At 43.0% G+C, this 23,116-nt stretch overlaps 1 protein-coding gene across 5 annotated transcripts in view; it reads right to left on the reverse strand.

Annotated features, from left to right (window-relative positions):
• DSCAM (DS cell adhesion molecule) overlaps positions 1–23,116 on the reverse strand; it is a 491,765-nt gene that overhangs the window by 466,378 nt on the left and 2,271 nt on the right. For 4 of the 5 annotated variants that reach the window (XM_049835148.1, XM_049835150.1, XM_049835151.1 and 1 more), the window contains exon 1: positions 12,937–13,321. The exons of the other annotated variant lie outside the window; for it this stretch is intronic. In XM_049835148.1, coding sequence (XP_049691105.1) covers positions 12,937–12,979 — 43 coding nt within the window. In that variant the 5' untranslated portion in view covers positions 12,980–13,321. Of the gene's footprint in view, positions 1–12,936; positions 13,322–23,116 lie in introns of those variants that run through there. 5 annotated transcript variants of the gene reach the window in all.

Below are 23,116 nucleotides of genomic sequence, written 5' to 3' on the forward strand. Positions count from 1 at the left end.
ACCTCCACAAAAATGGAGAAGTCAGTTAACACATCTAGCTATATAACACAGGTGTAACACCTGTTTATATTTAATATTCAAAGCCCAAGTACTTCCTCTTTAAAAGGTGTTGGGGTTTTTTTTATTGTTGTTGTTCTTTTTTCTCCAATATGTAGAATCTAGTCACATGAAACCAGATAACCTAAAACTGAAGGATGCCGAAGACAAAGAAAGCAACGCTGCAGCTAAGCGTTAATCTCTTAGCGGCACCAAGGTTATAAATTCAGTGTGTTCTCCATTCTACACCCTTGCTGGAGATTATCTCGTACAGATGACATGCAAAAATAAACCCGGGTGAGAAGGGAGGGAAAGAAGGTAGCAAGAGGAAAAACAGCCTTCTCTCTCTCTTCCTCTTACACACACACAGAAAACAATTTGTTCTGCAAAGAGGAAAGTCTTCTGGACCAAAATATATTTCAGCTTTGAAAAGGGGAGGATTATTTTGGGGAAATACCACTCAGAATGGAAACAGATAGAGGACTTAGCTGTTCCACAGTTTTTTGCCTTAGTAAGTTGTGAACAGGATGTGAGGTGTGTGTATACTAGCAGATAAAAGCTTGAACCCTTTTTTGCCATCTTTTTTTTAATCCCTAGGAACAATCAGATCATCTAGGGGGAACCTACATATTTCTGGTTCTGTTCAGTGGAGTAGGAAAACAAAAAGCCCCTTTCTCTGTTTCCCAACGTCAAAAGGAACTGTGGTGGTTTTAATACAGAAAATCCATTAGGTACGGGAAAAGGCAAGACCCTCGTACCAAGCTGCAAACAGCAACACTTAAGCACAAGGCATTCAGGCGATGGAAATGCATTCAGAGCGTTTAGCACATAGGATTAATCGAATTATAATTTAATCATCTGATCAAACACTAATTAGCATAATCACTTGAGGGGAAAAGCTGCTAGAGGAACAGACGAAGAAACACCTTGGGCACCCAGCACATTTTAATGACTCAAGATCATGCACAGATTTATTTTTTTTTCCCCCTTAATAAAATACAACAGAGATTGAGGATTGTAGTGCTGAAGAAGCAGTTTAAATATTCCAGTCCTAGATCACATACAGTTCTCCAGCATGGAAGATGTTGAAGCTGGGTCTGAAAACTATAGTTTATTCAGATTTAAGGAAGAGCTGTAAAGCCACAGGAACACTACACTACCCTGGTTTGCCATAGGAAGACGAATACGAGCACTCTTTAGCCCACAGTGTTTCCATTATAATCATCCCTTACTGTTTCCCCTGGAGTCTCCCACATGAATGTTTAACTATAGATCGCTTAGATGACCTTCAGGGATACAGCAAAATATTAGCATCCTTTTACAAACTGCATTTGAAGTAATTAGTCCAAATCAGCTGGGTTTTTTGGCTCAGGCGGGGGAGGATGGGAAAGCAAAAGATGTTAAGGGAGTTTCTCTGTGTAATATTGACTAGCTTTCTTGGTAAAATCATGCCACTTTTCAACAGCAGAAATCTGCAGAGACCAGAATAATCACCCCTGAAGTCTACCCATACAATAAAATGCCACTTGTGTCTGCAGAGTGGGCAGGAAGAGATGCATGGACAGAAGGAAGCCTGCAAGATTATATGGGAAGGAGGAAGGGGAGACGCTGGGTGTTAGCGGGAGAAGATCTTAGGAGGTATCTTTTGTTTGGATTTTTATACAAAAGAATAATTCAGTTACATTCTTAATAAGTAAGCGTTTAGCTTTTCAAATGGATAATTCTTATGGACACTAAAAACATTTAAATGTGATGAACTGCAACATTAATAGATAAGATTGGACTCGGAAAAAAGTTTCCTATAATATTATGTAAGGAAGCAAAATGATGAGCTGCTCACCTACATTTTAAAGGCACCAGATCATACAGGCTCAGCTGTGAGCTGATTTAAATTGATTATATCCCTCTTACAGAGCTATTACTAATAATCCTTTTGGCTTCTCAGAATGACTGTACATTAATAAAACAAGGTAACCAGTTACAGCATAGGGCCAGTTTACCCCAGGATTTCTCCATACTGGGCACCCTATGTGCAGTCTGTATGAACAGTCTGGAAACTCTCAAGAGCATAGCATGCGACTCTCCACTGCAAGTGACAATTCCAGAGGAGACCCCAGCAGCAAACAGTATGTCACTTTAAAGCACTATCACACTTTTAATCAGAAAAGTGACTGATAGATAAACTAATAAAAGGCAATAAATTAGTTTCTTACTAGCATAAAGGTAGAACCACCATACCAGCATACCTGGAGTCTACTTAATTAAAAAGTTAGGGTAATTTCATTAAAAAGTTTAAAATTATGGGGTTTTTAAAATATCTTGAGCTGGTTTACTATTTAGCTTTAACTTGTTGCTTGTTTCCTTCCAAGCAAAAATTCAAAAGCAAAGCCAGGAGATGTTGCATCACCTCACAAAAACTAACATATGGTAAAGTGAGAGGGGAGCAACATGAAGATGGTAACACTACTTAAGACTGCACCACAGTCAGAGACAGGCTGGGACACAAGACAACAGCCACCATCCCCCCAAAACCATCCCTAAATCTCTCTTGTCTTCCTGCCCTGTGAGGAGGCAGCAGTCCCGAGCCAAATGGCAACATCTCCTCCTGGTATCAGAAGCACAGCTCCCCATATCTTCCACTTTCTAACCCCATGAAGGTACCAGCGCTGTGCCATGTCATAATGCTTTTATTTTCCATGTCCTAGCCATTTAATACTTGCTACTTATTTTAAATAATATCGTCTGAACACAAGGCCAAATGCACATGCCCTAGGAAATGCCAAGGCTGAGATGCTCAACCAACCTTAATCCCCCACTCCAATTACTCCAATATGTGTCCACACCAGGGACTGCAAGGAGCAGAGACCATGTGGGGAAGAAGAGTAACTGCATTGCATAGCAGTCGAACAAGGCTGTTATCTTTGAGCATGGCCAAGACAGAAACACAATGCACTAATCAAAAAAAGTTCTCAAAACTTCTTGAAATTAAGTAACAGTCAGACTACTATTATTTAGCTGTGAAAACTGTTGTAAAAACTCATTAGCTCCTTTTGTAATTACTAAAAAACAGCATTCTTTTCTCCTGCAGAAACACGTTTTGAGATGTGGTAGGAATACTGTAATTGCTTTTATCCATTAGGGACTAACTTCTGAATATAATAAATATGCATTGAACTTCTATAGCTACAGTGTCTTCAGACAGGCATTTCTTTTCCTCTGCATTGCCTTCACGTGTGCCACTGGTTAAGACACTCAAAAAGGCCTCTAGCTCTGTCACTAGTGAAGCAAATGCAGCTTGAGCGCGTGTAGCACTTTAACAGGACAGTCACATCTCTCTAAAGCTGCACTGCTCCTTCTCAAGCATGAACGCACTAGCTAAAGGCAAAAAAACAGTGAAGAAAGGAAGGAGCTCGGACAGGATTTTTACTCTAGACTGGGATAGAAAAGCTAAAACCGAACCTTTCCTTTCTTCCCCAGGAAAAAAAAAAAAAAAAAAAAAATCCACATTCCCTACTCCAGGCTGCGTCCCCACCATATCTGCAGTCTTCCTCATGACTTGCTAAGCAAGCAGCTCTGCAATGTTTTGTAGGGACAAAGAGCTGCTCACAGATGAGGCAGCAACCTGGTGTGTTGGAGACATCCAGTTCCACCCGGCAGTGCTCTGCTCTCAGGAGAAACTGCACCCACAGAGGGTCCCAGGAGCAGGGCCCGGTGCTCAGGCACATGCGCTGAGCAGACCCCGTTGCACCAAACCTGCCAGTTCCAGCTCCCAATAGCTGAACAACAAATCACTACTGCCAGCGCTTCTCTGAAAGCCTGACAGCTCAGCCTCTTTTTCCAAGGATTAATTATCTCCCTCCTGCCCAATAAAGGAGCTCAGCATCTTCCTTCTCCCCTCAAACAAGGGACTCGCGCATCCTACTCTGCAGCCGTGCTGATATTCATAGGATTGCTTTCTGTCCCCGATTCCCCTCACTCCCCCAAATCCATTTGTCGCTCAGGGGAAAAACTTTTAGGGACAGGAGAAATACTTTTGCTACCAAAATAAATATAAATAACTGTAAGAATAAGGTGGAAAGAGGAGGGGTTGTAGGCCTCAAATCAAGCCTATATCACAGCTGAAACAGCATGAGCAGACACAAATGAAAGAAAAAGCTGAATACAAAGAGGCGAAGGACAAGGGCGGCTGGGAGTTTGAGCTCCCTCTCGCTAGGAAAAGCAGGATCCATGCAGGGCACCAGCTTGCTCCCCGGCACAGACCAGCAGCCAAGATGGTGTCACAGGGACCCGCACCGGGGAGTCCCAAAGCCACATGCTGTTTTGTTCCCCACCCACAGCTCCTGCTTACAAGGGAACAACCTCAACTTTGCCTTCCACGCTGCAAACCATGAAGCCGAGACTTCAGAGCCTCCTGCCATAAGCTGTCCAGATCAGACTTGGCCTTCAGAGACTGCCCTCCTGCTGTCCTACAGGGCTTCATGCCCTCCCCCTTCTTGCAACGCTCTCTAGATACCACGTAGTTTCAAGCTCACTGTTTTTCCTCCCTTACCCTCCCCAACTAAAAATCCTGTTCATATTCCTTTCCCTCCCTCTCCTTTAAGCATCCATTTTGTAGGTTTTAAAATATATGTTTACAAAAAGCTCCAGCCACCACTGATGCAACAAAACACTCGGCAAGCATTGCCCATTACTAAAGTCCCATAGCAAGATGAATCTTACTGTCCCAGCTTCTCCCCTTTTCCCTGGCAATGATAAAAAATCTGGTTTCTAGAACCCCGACACAACAGGGCTGTGGAAAATGTTGTCATGGTGGAAGAGAAACCTTCAAGTCACACACCAAAACTAGGAAGAAAGGTACAAAGGAAAGCTTGTAAACGTATACAGCTAAAAGCATGAAGTAGTATAATGCAAATCATTACTCTAGACATTTGGGAATCGCTTTACTATGCCAAAAAAAAAAAAAAAAATTACATTAAATGTCTACAGACACATCTAGAGAATTTGTACTTCAGTGACAGTCTCCCAGATTACCTCCTTCATAGCATGACATAGCAAATGCCTCGCTTTATGCTTTACAACTGTAGTTGCAACCCAAACTATGGTTGACCTGTCTAGAAATAATATGTCAACTGGCTTTTAAAACTGCCCCACAGAAAAGGCACCTAACGGGGTGGGGGGGGGGGGGGAAGAGTCAGCTAGAGAATGTGCAGCGCCTGCAGGACCTTCCGGATAGTGAACCACAGGAGGCCTTTTCTGTTTAAACTGAGGTCTACCTAAAGCCCTGTTTGCTTGAATGACACCTTTTCCACCAAGATCCCACTCAAGGAACATCAGAATCTGCTTTTCATAAGAAAAAGAACTTTGTCAAGGACCTCTTCTGTCCTTTGCTCAAGCCAGAACTGGTCTAACAGCATGTCACATGCTCACCTTTACAAGTCAGTTTACAAGAGACTGACTTTATGCATTCACAATATTTTCCTGAGTCAGGGCCAAAATTCCAAATAATACCATTCCCACAGAAACCCCCAAAGACTTCAGAAGGTAGTACTGGGGAAAAAACCCAAACCAAACAAACAAACCAAGCCAAAAAAACACAAAACCACAATGATTTTTGATATAAAAAACAATCATGCAAGAAAATTTAGGAAAAGCCAGAGCTTGCATTTTATGCATCACATTTCTACGTGGTCTAGAAAAAAGCAACCAACTAGCATTTTGGTGCACTCAAATCACACCGTGTGATTTGTGCAGTCCAGTATGCACTGTCACAACAACATATGGGTTCCTCTATATCCCTCCATATCCCAGCTAGCCTTCTCTGTCAGCTTAAACAAGATCCACATGTCAAAGACTTACATTTAGTATCTGAACCCCACACTAACTACTAAACCTCTAGGAAACTCTACTGAACAACAACATATTATCATGGAGATGATTCTAAAGACCAGAAATGAAAACACACGAGGGGTTTTAAACCCCTTCTTCCAAGACAGTTTCCATCAAGTCTCTTAATTCTGTGGTACCTATAAACTGGGGCCGTGGAAGGCTGCCACTCTAAAATGCTGAAAGACAAACACCCTTAGTATGCAGGCTTAGCATAAGCCACTCATTTGCCAAAACACACGGGAGGATTTCATGCCAACAGATATTTATATAGACAGAGCAACCCTACAGTCTTATCTATAGAATCACTGTGAGTAGATTAGGTAGATACTATTCACAGCTACAGTGCAACATAATTCTATTCCAGTTGTATTGAAAGATTCCTGGTCGTTTCAAGAATCATGCTTCTGATAATCTTAAAACATTGCAGAGCTCCCCAAAATTTACTCAGAAAATTACTTCAGATAACAGAAAGTTACCAAGAATAATTTTTAGCCTAGTACAAACATAAATTGTAAGCCATAAATCTTCTGCATGGGATTACTGTGTAATTAATTGGAAGAAAATAGCGTCAGTATACTTGGCCAACAAAGCAGGTGCCAGATTTTCCATACACAGTAGCTTTTAAGTCATTACAAGCAATATAGATCTACACACATATATATGTGTGTGTGTATAAATATATATGTATGTATAAATCTCAGAAGGAACTATATCCCTGATATCCTAGATTAAAAGCCACAAGAGCAGGATGGTTGGTCTTCAGCTCCCATGGTGGCATGGATGTAGAGGCTTTGAATGTTAACCAGGCAAAAAAAAATTCTCAGGTGGTCCTTATATGTGCCTTCATATCTGCCACATTGCCACGTAGCTGGGTGCTATTTACAGATGTGCTCTCAGGCTGCCCCATGGCCCACGCTCCCGCACTCGTGTAGGCTCTGTCCTTCTGGAAGCTTCGGCAGCAGCACATCAGTGATTCAGCTCAGGTCGCCAGGCTGCTCTCTCCCTCAATTACTAGGAAGCTCCAGGGAGGCTAGTGTTTAGTATGGAGGTGACTCTCTTTCTCAAAGCCTTTGCATTTAAAAATGGCTTTCTATAAATAGGATTGCTGGCTCACTCTTAAATCTTACTCCCTGCCTTCTAAGTAAAAATAGCTTAAATAGGGATGCTGGGAAGACCTGTTAATCTCTGTCATCCTGTCTGTCCATCCATTTGCCTTTCTTTCTTTCCTCGGTATGTGTCATAACAATTGTTGCCCGCTCTGCTATGAAAGGTGTATATTGGCATACCCCAGTTTCTCTTTTTCTGATGAGTAATCCAATGCCCTAATGGAAAAAAAAGAAAATACTTATGAGGTAATAAGAATTTTTTAGTGAATGGCAGTAGAGAAAGAAAAGCAATGGCAAGAAAAGCCCACAGTGCTAACAAGTACCTGAGGAATCTGTGGCTTGTTCTTAAAGAGGTTCTCTTCAGTGCTCTAAAATATTGTGCTGTGAAAGGCTCTTATGGAATACCTCCCATTTTATGTTATTTTATTTTTGAAAATACCAATTGTTTGATGAAAAGCTTTTAAGAGACAGAGAGGTGAAGACTGAGAAGATAAGGCATCTTTTGAGGAATAACATGATTTGAAATCTTAATTTCATTGGTTTCATAACAGGTTAAAGGAAAAGGAAGCGTTGATTAAAAAGGATTGTGAAATATCTGAAACTGTATTGTGAAACAATTAATTTAACTGCATACACCTACAAGTTCACCTTGAAATAATTAAGTATTCTGATCTACAGACCCATATTGCTTAAATGTTTTTTTCGTACTTTTAGAGTTTCAATGACTCAAAAGAAATAATTTTTTTAAAAAAATAATCAAATAATTAAGTTGGATATAATGTTTTTTCTGCCTTCTCGAGCTTTAAAAGTGGAAGCTGGAATTAGTGTCTTTCCCACTGGAAATCTGAAAGAATCCTAGACTGAGAGATTGATAAATGCTGTAGTCCAATTAAAATCAAAGGCTAAATGAGTGGTATGTTCAAACAGACCTTGATCCTGTGTACATCTTAACTTGTCAGCTAAAATAAACTTTAAGGTGAAAGGAAAGAGCTCCATCTATTTTGCTCCTCAATCCACTACCCCGACACCCCCACTCCACCCCCCCAAAGATGTTGAGTTTCACTGCTTTTTGCTTTTTTTGGCACTTCAGTGTTTATTAAACAGGTAAAGGATATTATTTCCCCACCCCAAACAACCCCCACACCTGAGAGAGCAGCATATTTGTTAGCACACTCATCCAGGCAAAGACACAAAAACTTGAGGTTCAACCTGAGCCCAGCTGCTCCTGTAACCAGAGCCTTGCACGGCTCACGGGCTGGAGGATCTTTCTGGACGAGCTACTCCAAGCCCACAAGATTTTCCCAAGTAATTAAATTTATCGGTATATTACATGACAAAAGTTTACTCAAGAACAAACAGAATGAAAACCAACTTCTAAACTTTTCCGGATGCAACAGCACTGAAGAGCTGCCACTGAAATCACAGTGCAGAGCTGTAAGCTATTTTGCAGGGTTTATGGGTCCGTTTTTACCATTAGTGGAAATCAACTTCACTTTAAACCGTTACCAAAAACACCTTCGTTGTCACTCACGTCTGCTCTTCAGTGCTATGGAAAGGCAACGCAGCATCCACCAGTTAAAAAGTAGAGTGACCATTGACAGAGAAAAGCAGACAAAATGCCTCCTTCGGGCACCCTCTCTTCCTTCCCACGGCTTTTCAGACACGTTGCCAGACTCGTGTGGTTTGCTGCCCACTAGTGTTGCGTGGCACCGGTTCTCCACCACCGTGCAGGCGGCACAGCACCCTGCCTGCTCCCCAGTGAGAAAACCACAGCTGCCGAGCGAGCCCCAAAGCCGGGAGATCGGTGCACCCTCAGCAGAGGAGAAACACACGTCTTTTGAAATGGAAATAGGTCTTTCCAATGTACTCCGACTGCCTAGCTATAACGTTTTTCCTCTGTTTGGCATTTGGTGATTAATTAATAGCTATTCATAGCGAGAGTAACACCAGATTAAAACGCCATCGGCTGTACTGTGTCATCCACAAACATACACTAAGCTACACGCTTTCTGCACGTGCATTAAACTTTCCAAGGTAAGGATTTGGTTACGCAATTCCACACAAGCTATGCACATATTATAGTATGTTTCTACAAAGAGAACTGTTTGCCCTTTTCCTTAAACGTTTCATCCCCAACACCAGAGAGTCACCATTTTCTTTGGAGAGTGTCATTAGTTCCACTGTCGCTTTCACTACTCATTGTCCAGCCTAACCTCTGCTCAGTTCAGTGTGATCCTTCTCACTCTTCTAATATGCTGCTAAAACCCATATTGATAGCATATAGGGCGGGGAAAGGATTCAAACAGGAAATAATTTTAATAGAAATTTATTTTTAGTGTCATCTGTACTATATTGGGTGCCTCCTGATGCTCCATTGATTTCAGCAGAACATCTATGGACAACAGGCATATAAGAAATGCAGCCAGAGAAAAGCCTGCAAATGGCTTCAACATACCTACAGTAGAGACTAAATGATACCGAAAGACACTCGTTTCTGAAAACATCATCCTAATTCTGAACTAACTTTATCACAGTAAATACAATAGAGAGCCGGGATTTTGAAGGAGGCCGTTCTCCCCTCAAAGCCCCCCCCCTACCTTCCCCCTCCTCCTCTCCCTGTAATTAGTGAAATGCTCCCTTATTAATTATAACCAGGCTACAGTAGACTTTTGCTGATAATTTTACATGCTTGCTTGTGGAATACTTAGGTATAGTAACACGGAAGGCAGTACAGATATAGTAACCCTGAAGGTAACTCAGAAGTACTGCTCAGGATTGTAACTGCATGACTCAGGCTTTCAAAGTGGTGAATTTAGCTGCATAGCTCCCACTGATGTCTATATCGTCCCACGCGCTTACTAAGGCTGCAATGCATTTATGGTTAATAGTTACCTGTATTTTTAAGAAACTCACAGCAATGAAAGTTTAAAGCCTTTACAAAATCTAAAAACTTCAACCAGGTATTTGGGAAGGTTTTGTTTCAGGCTTCAGAAATACTAATTGGATGTAACAGCATGTCAGTATTTTATTGTCCCCAGAAGGAAGCTATTTCACAAACATAAAGCCTACCCAGTGACGCCGCTCATATCTAATTTGACAAAAGGTACTTGTGCTGAGTGACTGTAGGGAGACATGGGGGCCAACCTTGCTATTGTTATTCAGATGGTTCCCAATATCTTCAACAGAAATTTAGCCCGGGATGACAACTACAGGGTTAAACCCATAAAGTGTGGGTTTATTTTTTAAGCTTTCTCCCCTCAAAAAGGAAGAGAAAAAAAAAAATGGAACATAAACATGAACAATCTTACACATTTTACAGTTAAAATTAGAACGAGATGTAACACAATTGAAAACCACTCATACACATGCTTGTATTTTAAGTAAAGGTAGTATAGTTCCATAAAGAGGTCAGAAAAGGCAATGGCAGAAGCCAAGCAACCTTCAATAGCATCCCCCCCCCCCCCCCCCCCCCCCGATATAGTAATAAAAGAATACTGCCTCTCACACAATGGAGTTCAGATATAGTTATAGATAGAATAATGAAAATAAATGTGTATGTGACATATCTATTTATATACGCAGTCATTTCCTTCAAAGAGATACATATCTGATACGACATTGCATTAAAATCTGAAGTCCTTTAAAAATATTATTGTCTGACTCTTGGCTCTGATATGATAGTCCGAATAAGTGTTACTAATAAAAACCCCCAAGTTATTCAATCTTAACATAAAGGTAGGTGCCATTTTCAAAAATTTCCTTTAAAAAGATCCTAAATACATATTCATTTTGACATCAAGTATGATGTCAAAAGCAAACACACTTCTTAAATTGCAAAGAATAATTGAACCATCCACCTCGTATTTCTACAATGCTTTCATCTTAAAATATTACCATACACAAAACCATTTTATTTTAGTAATCTAGATTCACAAATGTACAGATGTTGCTGTGTGGCAGTATAGAATCTATGCAGACGCATCTATCATTTACACGTTATGCTATTAAAACCAGGAAAATCTTCGGGGTACAAATTCATGTTTGACTGTGACCCAAAAATCCAGACATGGATACTGAAAGAGAAGTTGCTACTGACTTCATAGATCAAGGAATAAATGAAAGTGATTTTCATAGTATTTCAACCACATAAAGCAAATATTATTCTCTTCTTCAAACCCCCCTGGAAGGGGGACTAACTAGCTTAGAACATAAAATTTATAGCCTCAGCACAGTAGACCAAAATATATGCCCCTTCTTTTTTTAAAAGATCCAAGATTTCTGGAGAGAAACAGGGTTCTTTCCTACGCAAATCTAGTTTCAAACGAATAGCACTGGTCTGTCTGTCTTATTAAGAGCAAATCTCTCCCTCCAAGGTATCTGGCTGAAGAGGATAGAGAGAAAGGCACAGCGCTGCCTGTCAAAAGTAAATAAATAAATAAATAAATAAATACATTTCTGAATGATAGAACTTGTTGCAGTTGTCTTACTGCTAGAAGAAATGCAAAATTTTAAAGTTTACAGTTTGGGGGTTTTCAATCATTTTGCATTCTGTGGCACTCAGAAGATGAAAACATTTTAAGATAGCCCTAAATACACCCTTAAGATTCACCTCCTAATTCACGATCTATGTGGTTATTCGCACGGGACCGGCCATGCCTGTCAATGTATTTTCTCATCCAGCGTATACTTAAGAAGATGCGAAGGCACCCTCATCCAGCATTCGCTCCTCACCCTCTGCTAGAGGTTCAATTATTTGTACGTTCCAGGAAAATCTTACACTTTGCCCTACGCTTCTCTGCGTTCATCCAACACAAGAAACATTTTCCTATTCTCCCCCTTTTGCCTATTTTGAGAACTGTGTGTTTAATCTTTCCGACTTAATTGTCAGGATGTAATGCATTACAGGCAATGCTACGTTCTTCAATCTGAGGAGGAGGAGGCAACGTAGTAGAACAGCTAGAATCCCAGACTACAGCACAATTTGTCTCCTGTCCTTAAAACTGCAATGCCGATATGCATTTTAATAAAGTTACGCAATTTAAACGCATTCTCACGTATGACATGGCTTTCAATCCCATCTATCGAAACGTTCCAAAATACCCCCATCCACTATTAAAAAAATCCGGAAACTACAATAAATGTTTGTCAATCAAAGAGTTGGCAGAATGACGAGAAAAAGAGGAGAACAGGTTTACCCTTATCCTAGCTCTGCTCTAATTTCCCCTTGCGAACTTTATAATTGCCTGAAAGAGTCTTCAACATTTTCAGATGATGTAATGCTTACCCGTGCATATTTTTACATAAATGAGTGAGAAGGAGAAGAGGGAAAAAAAAAAAAGAAAAAAAAAATACAGAGCGGGTACCTTGAGAGTGAAACGATGAAAGGGAAATAATTTTAAACCGGTACTTCTTAAATATAGGAGGAAAGAAAAGAAAGAAAAAAAAAAAAAAGAGAGAGAGAAAAGAGAACTGTCGGGTGAAAGCAGAGGGCGATTAAAAAAGCCCCCAGACGCAGAAGGAAGCAGCATCTCAACGCGAACGCTCAGGCTGAAAGCCCTTCAAATTCCCCCCGCGTCCTCAGACGGGTTTGCGCGGCACTTGCCGGAATTCTGTACTTTCCCAGCCGCGGCAGGGAGAAAAAGCACCTCTCCGCCCGCCCGTCCCTCCGAGCCCCGTCTCGTTCCGGAGGAGGCAAGACGCGCCGTAAGGTGCCGAGGTGACGGGCCGTCCCTCCGCTGTAGGTGAGCGAGCCGGAGCGGCTGCCGAGCGGCGTGGCCCTTCCTTTCCTTCTCCCCCGCGGCCGCCCGGAGCCGGCGCGACGCCCGCAAGACAAAAGGGACGCCCCCGCGCCCCGCTCCCCTGCTCCTGCTCCCCTTCCCGCGGAGGGCCCGCGGCCCCCAGCGCTCACCATGCGAGATGCTGTGGAGCAAGGCGACGGCCAACATCCACATGCCCCCGCCGCTCCCCCGCTCCCCGCTCCGGGCTCGCCCTCGCCCGCCGCGCCCGCGGCCGGGCCGGAGCTGCCGGGCAAGGCGCGCACCGGGGCCGGCCGCCGCCTCCCTCGCCGGCCGGTGGCCGCTCGGAGCCCGCGGGGCCGCTCGTCCTGCCCGGCGAGCGCTCAGCCCCGCCTGCAGCCCCGCGGCTCCGCCGACGCTCGCCGCCCGGCTCTCGGGCGGGGGAAGAGGCGGCCGGCGGCGGGGGCGGGAGGCGGGTGCGCGGCGCCCAGGTGCGTCCTCGGCCGAGGGAGGCGCCCGCAGGGCGGCGGAGGCAGGGCCACAGGTGACGGGATCCTCCGGCGCGGGCGCGGGCGCGGGCGCGGGCGCGGGCGCGGGCGCGGGAGCATCCCCGGCGGGCGGCGGCCAGCCCCGAGCCGCGGCGAGCCGGCTCCTCACACACCTCCCCGCGGCCCGGCGGCGGAGGGCGCGGGCGGGCACATCGTCCCTCTCCTGCGGCTCGAATGGCAGCCCCGAGCCCTCGACCGACCGCCCCTGCCTCCCGGCGCGGCGCGGCGCGGCGCGGCGCGGGGGAGCGCTAACCCCAGCGCAGCGCCAGCCCCGGCTCGCTCCCAGCCCTCTGCGGTCTTAAAGCACCACAAAGTCTCTCCACAGTGGAAAAAACCCGAGACCAATAGAAGGAGGCGGCAGGAGATCCTGCCTCTCAATAGTTGGCTGAACTGCGTCCGTTTGGCATCAGCTGAGTTGTAGATGACTAATGTGTTGACAAGTCGGGGGGGGGGGGGGGACCGGAGGAGGGGGCCCTTCTGGAAGGTCACACGCAGCCCAGGCAGGCGAGCGCATCAAAGAATTGACTAGGGTTCTGCGTGAAACTGAAAGGACCAAAAAAAAAAAAAAAAAAAAAAAGTGTATATGTGTGTGTGTGTATATATATGTATCTATCTCTCTACGTTTCCCAGTGCTTACGCAGCTCCAGACACTGTTTGGCCTTTCATGTGTTTCTTTTTCTGCGGGAACAAAATTTTTCCCCCTGTAGCGAAAGAGTAAATTACAGTCTCTCTAACTAAAAGCAATTTCTGCATCTATTCTTTCTTCACATCTATGATATGAAGGTTGGTCTAAGAAGGAAAAGGAGAAAAAAAAAAGAAAAAGAAAAAAGGAAAAAATATTAGATGAAGACAGCTAAAAAAAAAATCAATATTGTGAAATACATAACAGCATTAGGGCAACTCTGAATTTAAGCTGTAAGATGAAAAGCAAACACAACAAAGCAATAAGGAACCTCAGTCTGCAGAATCCCCAGTGTGTTACCAAACAGGATCACTTCACGTTTAGGGGTCTTCACAGGACAATTGTTTTTTTTTTAATTGCTTTGTAGCACCAGGCGCTGCCATGCTGCCAACGCTCAGTCTTGGGCACTGTAATGAGACCCGAGGAAGGACGTCCCTCAAAACGACATTACGATGAACACGTGCAGCAAGCTCAGCAACACGGCTGGAGAGGGGAGACTATCTATAAACCATACAAAACGGACCAAAATGCACTCCTGAAGCATCGTGTAAGGCCCTTCGTTCCAATTCTTGAGAAAGCCAAAGTCGCAACTGAAGCACAGGGAAAGCCGTCATGCAGGTGATTAGTTCCCTGCATCCCATTTCGACTGGGATATCAGCTAGGAGAGACTGAAGCCCTGAAGTGGAGAGATGAGACCAATGTTGGGCAGGGACTAGCTGCTCGTGGTTGCCCTTAAGAAAAAGATGTGGGTAACCAGGGAAGCTGTTCAGTGGAAAATAGCATCTGATGCTGTTAGAGGAAAATTAAAGAGAGAAGTACAAAAGTCTTGGGGGGGGGGGGGGGGGAAGCAGGAAGTTTGCATTTATTGGGAGTGAAGTTCTGTTAAAAATTACAATGCTTTAATCTCTCTGTTTAGAAGAGAGCTAGTGACTAGCAGAAATGCGTAAGTATTCATTTGAGAGCATTTTAGCGAAGTTCATGACAGATTTGTTCAGACAGCTCTTTCAGAGCTGCTTTGTTTCCCATTTTGAAGCCCAAAAGATGTCTGGGGCTTAAGAGAGACAATGCTATACCACGTAGAATAAATATACCATCGTCTTATACCTTTCTACCTTCTTTACTCATCTACATAACTCTGCTAGCCCTTGACAAATTTCAGTTTCATTTAAAGCAGTCTCAAGTAACTTTCTGTACGTTTCAGTTTATTTAAAACAACAAGAGCAGCTGCAGACTAAAAGAGTAACTCTCTAATTTGTTCTTCTGTGGCGCTGAAAGGCAAGGCACCAACTTTCAGCGGGTATATGAGCTTTTTTAGCAACAGCCAGTCAACTCGGCAGCATAATCATAGTCCTGAGCTGGGTTTAAGGAAGGGAGGGGAAGGCAGGACACAATTTTGCATGAAAGCAGGGTTCACTGGTTCTGCTGCTCAGGGAATAACTTGACTGAAACCAAAATTAAACAATCTGTCAAACGGGGAAAAAAAAAAAAAGATTATATGATAACTTCCACACAGGGTACATGAAATCAGTCAGAACGCTGCTTTTCAAGTCTGAAAAATCAAGCATGACCAGTCTTCAACTGCAATCAAGGCTAGTTAAGGTCATCAGCCAAGGAGAATCCCCTTTTATGCTTTTGTTTGTTTGTTTTATTAAAATAGAATGTTCTAGATTAAGTGGCCAGAAATTATTTAATTCTTCCTAAACCGAATCATTTTGCAGCAAGACATCTCAATTAGTATTCACACATAATTATCTCTTCTCTGGGGGAAAAAACCCCAACTATGTAATCACATCCTATGTGATTCATGATCAGAAATCTTAAAATGGGCTTAAATTAAGTTCTTAAACTGGGTTTAGATCTCGTACTGGTTGACTGTATCGGGTTGATCATCCTTACTTTCTAGCTTTCTGCAGCTACAACGCAGACTCTACGGGGAATATCTCTTGAAGTTAACAGAGATATGGCAACAGTATACACCAGCTGGTGATCACCCTAAATTTATCTCAAACACTTAGCATTTCACTGCAGAAAGCACAAGCAGAAGACATCTCTGTTAGGACCTCCCTGAAACCCCAGTGCATTTGAGCCATCTGATTCTAATGGGGCATCCAGAACATCAATATACTTTCTGTCAGTTCTGGCCACACGCATTCAAGTTGTGCCCTGAGCCACCACCAGCGTGAAGTACGTACAGAAATACCACTAGCACGATCAGTGTGACAACAGTCCGGTCAGCCCCCGGCCTACAGTTGAGCACACGCGGGGGTTAAATGGCAAGGTCTGTAAACAGGTTTCGCAATGCACGTACATCATATTCTCATACTAAGTGAGAAGACACACAAGAAATGACCACAGCAGACCAATACACCCGACCAAAGATGGGTGCAAAGTGCCTTCGTGAAAATTAAGTAGGTTACAATGACCCAATTGGTTGAATATTTCACATTCCTATATTGGAAGATGATGTATCTGGTCTATAACACCTGCAACCAGTCTTGCAGGAGAATTCTTTTCTCAAAGAAAAAGACAAAGTGGCCTGTCTACAAAAAGTCTACATTGATTTGGACTCTAAAAAACAAAGGAATCTTCCAAGGAGAGACCGGGCTGGGAGCAGCAGTAATTGGTTCTATTCAGATCATGGATGGTTTCATAGGCTTTGGGCTTTAGGGAACTCAGTCAAATATCTGCCACTGAAGCATTCAACTATTCAAACAGAGCCCTTCATTGTCATTCAGGACGCAAAAATCTCATTTGCAATTTCAGCTTTGAAAATGGTTTAAAAAGTACCTGAGGGAAGAAAGAATGGGAGGGAAGCAGAGAGGAAGTGAAGAGAAAGCATGGTGAGAGAGGAAGTTCTCAACAGTCAGAAGACCTGGGGAAAAAAATAATAAAAAATGAACACGGGTGAAACCAGAATCTAAATGACTGATCAGCCCACTTTCTGGAAGAGATGATGCCTTGGCTCAGTCATCCCTCAGTTCCTAAATCATTCTGTGTCTCCTCATTATTGACCTCCTTCCCTGACTGTAGTCTTCTTGACCACGTTCTTTCAGCATAGTTATTTGAAAGAAAAATATTGGTTATTAGTTTGCAGACTAGGTAAAGATAAGTGCTAGGGGCTATCAACTAAGGAAACAAACTTCAGTTGTAAATTTACTTATGATTTTCATTTTAATATGATTTAAAAATATTTTCAGTTCTACTGAGAATGGAGTTGTAGTCCCAGTTAGCTTAAAACCAAAGCAGAGGCATACCACCCTGAGATAATAACAATAAGGAAACAAAACCTGGAACATTCCAGTAGGCAATTATTTTTTCCCCCTTTTAATGAAAATATGCAAAGAGGCGTCATGCAAAGGATTTGTGAATATTTGGCTGAAATAAATACCAGTCTTCTGAATCAAATATTTTCAATCTTCTTTCTGATTCAAATCTCTTTTAAAGCTGAAGAAGACGAGTTTGAACAACTCTTCCCCAATTTTTCAGGTAAACTAAAGCTTTGTCACCATACCCATAATGAAGGAAGCTAAATTCAAAGGGTGATGAAGGGACTAGGGGTTAAGAAGGGAAGAGGGGCAGAAGTGGGAAAGCTTTTCAGTAGTTTCCATCAGTCTGGAAACAGCAGAATCAAAAGCCTTGCAAGAACAGGTTTTCCTCACAAGACTTCATGCCCGATTTGATACTGGAAAGATTCGGATAAATGTTGAATGCTTGTCAAAACCAATCGCTAAACCTTCTGATATTCACTGGCTACTAAGCTTAATGCTTATATCTATAAGCTCACAGTCAGCCATTTTTATCAGAGCAAGCTGCAAAAATTAAATATTTTCCATGAGACACTTAAGAATTTAAAAGCAATTTCTAGTTCTATAAGTACCACTATGAAGATACAAGTTGAAACGCTTTGTTTATTACTATGAAGCTGGGAATACTCAAGATGGACAAACAAAATCTAAACATCTGCATGCAATTGCTTGTAAAAGCATCTGTACTACTGATACCTATCTAGTCCACTCCCAAAATACGAGGGAATAAGTGCAATTTGCTTCCTATACTTCATCTGAAGCCATTGACTACTCCAAGCTGATAATGTGCAAGAATATTGTTATCTGGCAAAAAATGTGCTCTCTCGCATGACCTGTCCTTACAGTATACACACAATTAACCATTCAGTCCTGATACATTCATGAATTAAAGCAGCAGCTTTCAAAACACTGTAGATGGCTTAATACACACTAAGCTTGAAAGCACAAAATGGAGAATATTTTTTCCATGCCTGAAGTTACTCTTTTCTTCTGCAGCTCATTCCTGGGGTCCCAGTAACATTTGGAAGACATGAACAAGCAAGCTTACCCCATCAGGTGGTTCTGTGACCACAGAATCAGTGGGGAAAAAAAAATGTCCTCTGGCTATTTGGTCAGGAGACTGAAGACCTAAGCAGATTCTCAGATGTCTATTACTTTTTCCAATGCTTTCAAGAATTTGGAGTGGGATTAGTCTCTCTCTTCTCAGCCCAGGTGAATGTTTATACACTTATACACGCATGAAAGCAATGACTCAACTATATTCTACATACACCCACCTAACAAATTGATTGAAACTGGCCAGCAGGTTCAAAAGTTATTAGAGAGGAGGAGGAGAACTTAGAAAACCATGCTAGAGTGAGGCATGGAAAAATCCAGTCTGTGGGAAGGATTTTTAAACCGTGGGTATGATTCACGTTTTCTTGAGAGAATAACAGATTTCTCTGTTTAAAACACCACCATCAAAACATAGGGGCAGTGATTTTTTTTTTTTTTTTTTCAGTGCCATAGACTTCTTTTTGCATTGCACCTTGCAAACAAACAGAAAAGGTAAGATTCTTGCCTGTTTAAAGAACTGACAGTCAGCTACAGGAAAGATGTTCCCTGTCAGAGGGGAGAAGCCCGGAGAAACAATTTTTAATTTTCACATCTTCATACAGACAAGTTTGTTCCTACCTTAGAAAAGATTGGGGGTGGGGGTGCGTGTAAAATAGCTAAAGGTGAAGGCTAGGAACACAGCACACAACAGACAACTGTCTTGGTATGAAAATGTGGGCTCACAGAAGGGCAGAAAGGCTTCTCTTGGTGCTAATTGGTTCTCTTACGAGAAAGTCGCAAACATGACATACAGGCATTATAGCACTGAAGACATCCATTTAAAAGTCTCTAAACAAAGATGAACTTTATGTGTCTGATGTATGTATAAAGACAAGACAAGACATCAAAGACCACAGCATTAAATGTTTTTGATGCCAAGATATGATGGCATGAATTACATATATTGAAATCATAGGCATAGCTATGCCACACAGTACACATCATGATGTTGTAGCATGAAAATGCTGAGTCAAGAGTACTATTTAACTTCTACATCTGATTTTTGATTATTTGGATTAGGAGTCAGAGCCTTTTAACACGAGACCTAGGACTACTCTGGGTTTGGATATGGGCACGTATATGTACACATAGCTGCTTCTTATTAAAAAGAAGTGGTGGGGAAGAAGGAAATTTGAAGGAATATCACAACTTCAGCATGGCTTTTTTTGAAAAATGAATGATGGGTTCAAAGCTCAGCAGTCTTCTTTAATAATTGTTACAGTGCAATCCATTAAGTACTGTAATTATGTGGGAAGAAGGTTACCCCTGGTCCCGAGCCAAATTCTGCTCTCTATTACCTGCCCAGGATACCAGTGGCTTACACAGAACAGCAACCACACAAACAAAAGAATTGAACTACTCGGAGCTAATACCCCCCTGACCAGAGCCAATACACGGAAGGCACCAGGAAGATCAGAACTCGCCATGCCTCACGCAGCATCCTCCACAGTCTCATCTTCCTCGCGTGGCTCCCACCTGTCTCCAAGCACTGAGGAAGAGGCAACATCTCTGCTTGCAGATTGCTGGGAGCACATGCAAGCATGGCTTTTCCCAACCCTGGTGCAAAGGTGCGGGCTGGGGGGAGCAACAGAACCGCAGAGCAGCAGTGGAGCAAGGAGGCAGGGCTGCCAAGCAACAGCCTACAGCGGGGGGGGGGGGGGGGGGGGGCATTAAAACGGGGAAAGGAAATGGATATAAATTGCATTTGCTCGTGTGGGGCAACGGTAGCCCTTCCATCTGCTTTTCTTCCTGCTTCCATTGAGTTACAGGCATGGATTTCATGAAAGGATTTGGCCACAAGCGTTTCTTGCATCGTGAGCTCCAGTCGGCTCCTCAAGGAGGTTGCAACAAGGGGAACCGTAAGGAACGCTTTCTTTGCCAACTTGTTGTCATGGATAATATAGCAAGAACAGCAGCAGTTTCTCGTAGGTTCTCCAGACAGCCTGCCCCGAGACTCAGGCGTACGAAGTAAAACCAGACCTTCCCCATTCACACATCTGCATCAGTGATGTTCCTTCTGGTACACCGTCATTTGCCTTGGAGAGAAACATGCACAACATACGGGAGGTTTTTTCCTTCATACCATATAGACTTTCTATGTGACAAGTGGAGCCTCTGTATTATTTCCATATGAAGTTCTTGTTTCTATCCTGTGAGGCCATAAACATTTGATGGCATGGCTTGGCACGGCATCGGAGGAGGAGACCTTCACAAAAGCTTTAGGCAGGAGGTATTCGGGTGAAGAGGGACCAGTTAGGAGAGGGGATGGATATACAAACACAAAAACTGCTGACAGCTCACGGGGCCAGACCACAAGTACTGAAAAGACTTTTGTGGAGGCTGACCTCAGGGGACACAAGCCCCTCTGCAAGGACAATCTACTGCTAAGCCAGCTTCTCATGGCCATGCACCACATTACAGCTCTCACCAAATCTGGCAACTGGTTCCAGCTGCAAAGCCTTGCAGTGTTCCGCCTTTTCCCTGATGCAACTGGATGCTCTCAGGTGTAGTCACAAAAATTAACTGTGATGCCTCTCTTTCGTTAACCCTTTCTTGCCTGACCACACTTTATACATATTATCACGGATCACCAAGAAACTGTGTGCTTACACACCACTGTACAAATAATTTTGACTACATAATGCATTTTCTATAACCTATCATTGTTCGCATTTACAGACGAGGGAAACAGAACACTATGAAGGAAATTGCATTTGCATTTACTTTTGAGTAGAGAACATAAATTTTACTAATGCAAATTGTTCACAGATAAGATAGATACATTCTTCATGCCTTTCAAGTCATGAAGTCATCCAGAGAAACAAAAGGTTATAAAGCAGCCACTTCTCTCCCCCTCAGCCAGGTATCTAGGTCCCCTTTAATAGTCCAAACAGAGGAATAAGCACATTTAAGAGATTATTTCTCCCATCTTAAAGTGGTTGTCTAAAGCAGAACAGAAATTGCACCCTGGAAGTCCCTGCTCCCCTCTCTCCATTTATTACGTGGAGAAGCTACAGTGACTCGCACCATAAACACTTTAAATTGAGATGAGCAACGTCCATAGCAGCCAACTGTTGCTGAGTTTTTAAATAGCAGCAAGCCCACAGGCAGGATTTGAAAGCAGCTAATGGAGATCTTGTCTTTTGGGGAGGAAACTGTTATACAAGAGCAGAAAAGTAATTGGCTGCAAGTCTGGCAAAAAAAGTGAAAATTGATATACTGGCTGGAGATGGAAAATGACTCCAGGTGCTTCATGGAAGAAGTTTGGTAGGGCAGTGCTATGAAGGACTTTGGCAGTAGAGGAGAGCAACATGTGACAGAAGCAATAGGATATCCTGTCCAGTAAAATGAAAGGCTGGGTAAACATGACTGACAACAGTACGTTGAACTGGTATCAGAAGAGAAGAATCACAGTTGTCCTGTCATCAGTGGTGACAACACATCTGGGGTACTGTATACCAGTTCTGGGCTCCTCAGTCCAAGAAAGACACAGACATACTGGAGTGAATCCAGAGAAGGACCACAAGGATGGTTAAGGGACTGGAGAATCTGATACATGAGGAAAGACTGAGAGAGCGGGGGTTATTTAGCCTGGAGAAGAGAAGGCTCAGGGGGATCTTAATAATGCATAAAAATACCTGATGAAATGGTGTACAGACGATGTAGCCTGACTCTTCTCAGTGGTATCCAGTGAACGGACAAAAGGCAATAGACACAAAGACAAAACAAGAAACTCCATATAAACATAAGATTTTATATATTTATGTATTTTAAATATATGTCTATATATATAATTTATTTTTTTTTCTGTGAGGGTGGTCTGACACTGGCACAGGTTTCCCACAGACTTTGTGGAGTCTCCATCCTTGGAGGTATTCAACACCTGGCAGGACACAGTCCTGAGCAACCTGTTGTAGTAGTTACCTCTGCTTTGGGCAGCAAGGCTGGTCTAGATGTCCCAAGGTCAGCCTCATGGATTCTGTGGCAAAAGCACTGACTTCATTCTCCACAGAGAAGTCGAGCTGGGTCCAACGCAAACTGGTGCTATGGCACTTCTCGTTCATTTCCCTTGGGGGTTGTTTTGTGGTTGTTTTATTTTTAAGTACAGCCACCTGTCAAAAGTGGTCTCTTCACCATCAACACTTATTTTTATATAATGGTGGCTCATTTAAAAAGCCTGCATTTACTAACAGTTACCACAGTTGGGCTTTCTCCGAGTTTAAGTGCTTATAAAGTGACTGCTACTAAGTAAACAGCATAAATATCATCTTCGCAAGAGACAAAAGGGGCAAGTGAAAAAAGCTTGCCTGCCTTACCTGGAAAAGACTGCAGTTTGGTAGAGTGAGAAGTAGGTTGAAAACGCATTTTCTCTACTACTCTGAAATAGTTCTTCCAAAACTACAGACAAAAAAAATCCCCGCATGCCACCCCACACTTCAGGATACAGAGGGCGGCGTGCAGGCCAGTCATACGGAGGGGAGGACTTTGGTATTTGACACAACACAGAATGCCAATGTTTGTCTCCCGAGCAAATAGGGATGCCCATTTTATACACCCTGTTTTATACACAGTTATCACGTCCTTGCTGATTCATCTCTTCCTTAAGCATACTATTTCCTCTCTCCCCACCTTATATTCCTCTCACACAGAATTCCTTCCTGCTTCTGTCACTTCTGTCATATATATCTAGATCCTGTCTGTTTCTGCTGTATCTTTCTTTGAA

Source organism: Accipiter gentilis, chromosome 32, assembly GCF_929443795.1.
Source record: "Accipiter gentilis chromosome 32, bAccGen1.1, whole genome shotgun sequence".
Taxonomy (NCBI): domain Eukaryota; kingdom Metazoa; phylum Chordata; class Aves; order Accipitriformes; family Accipitridae; genus Astur; species Astur gentilis.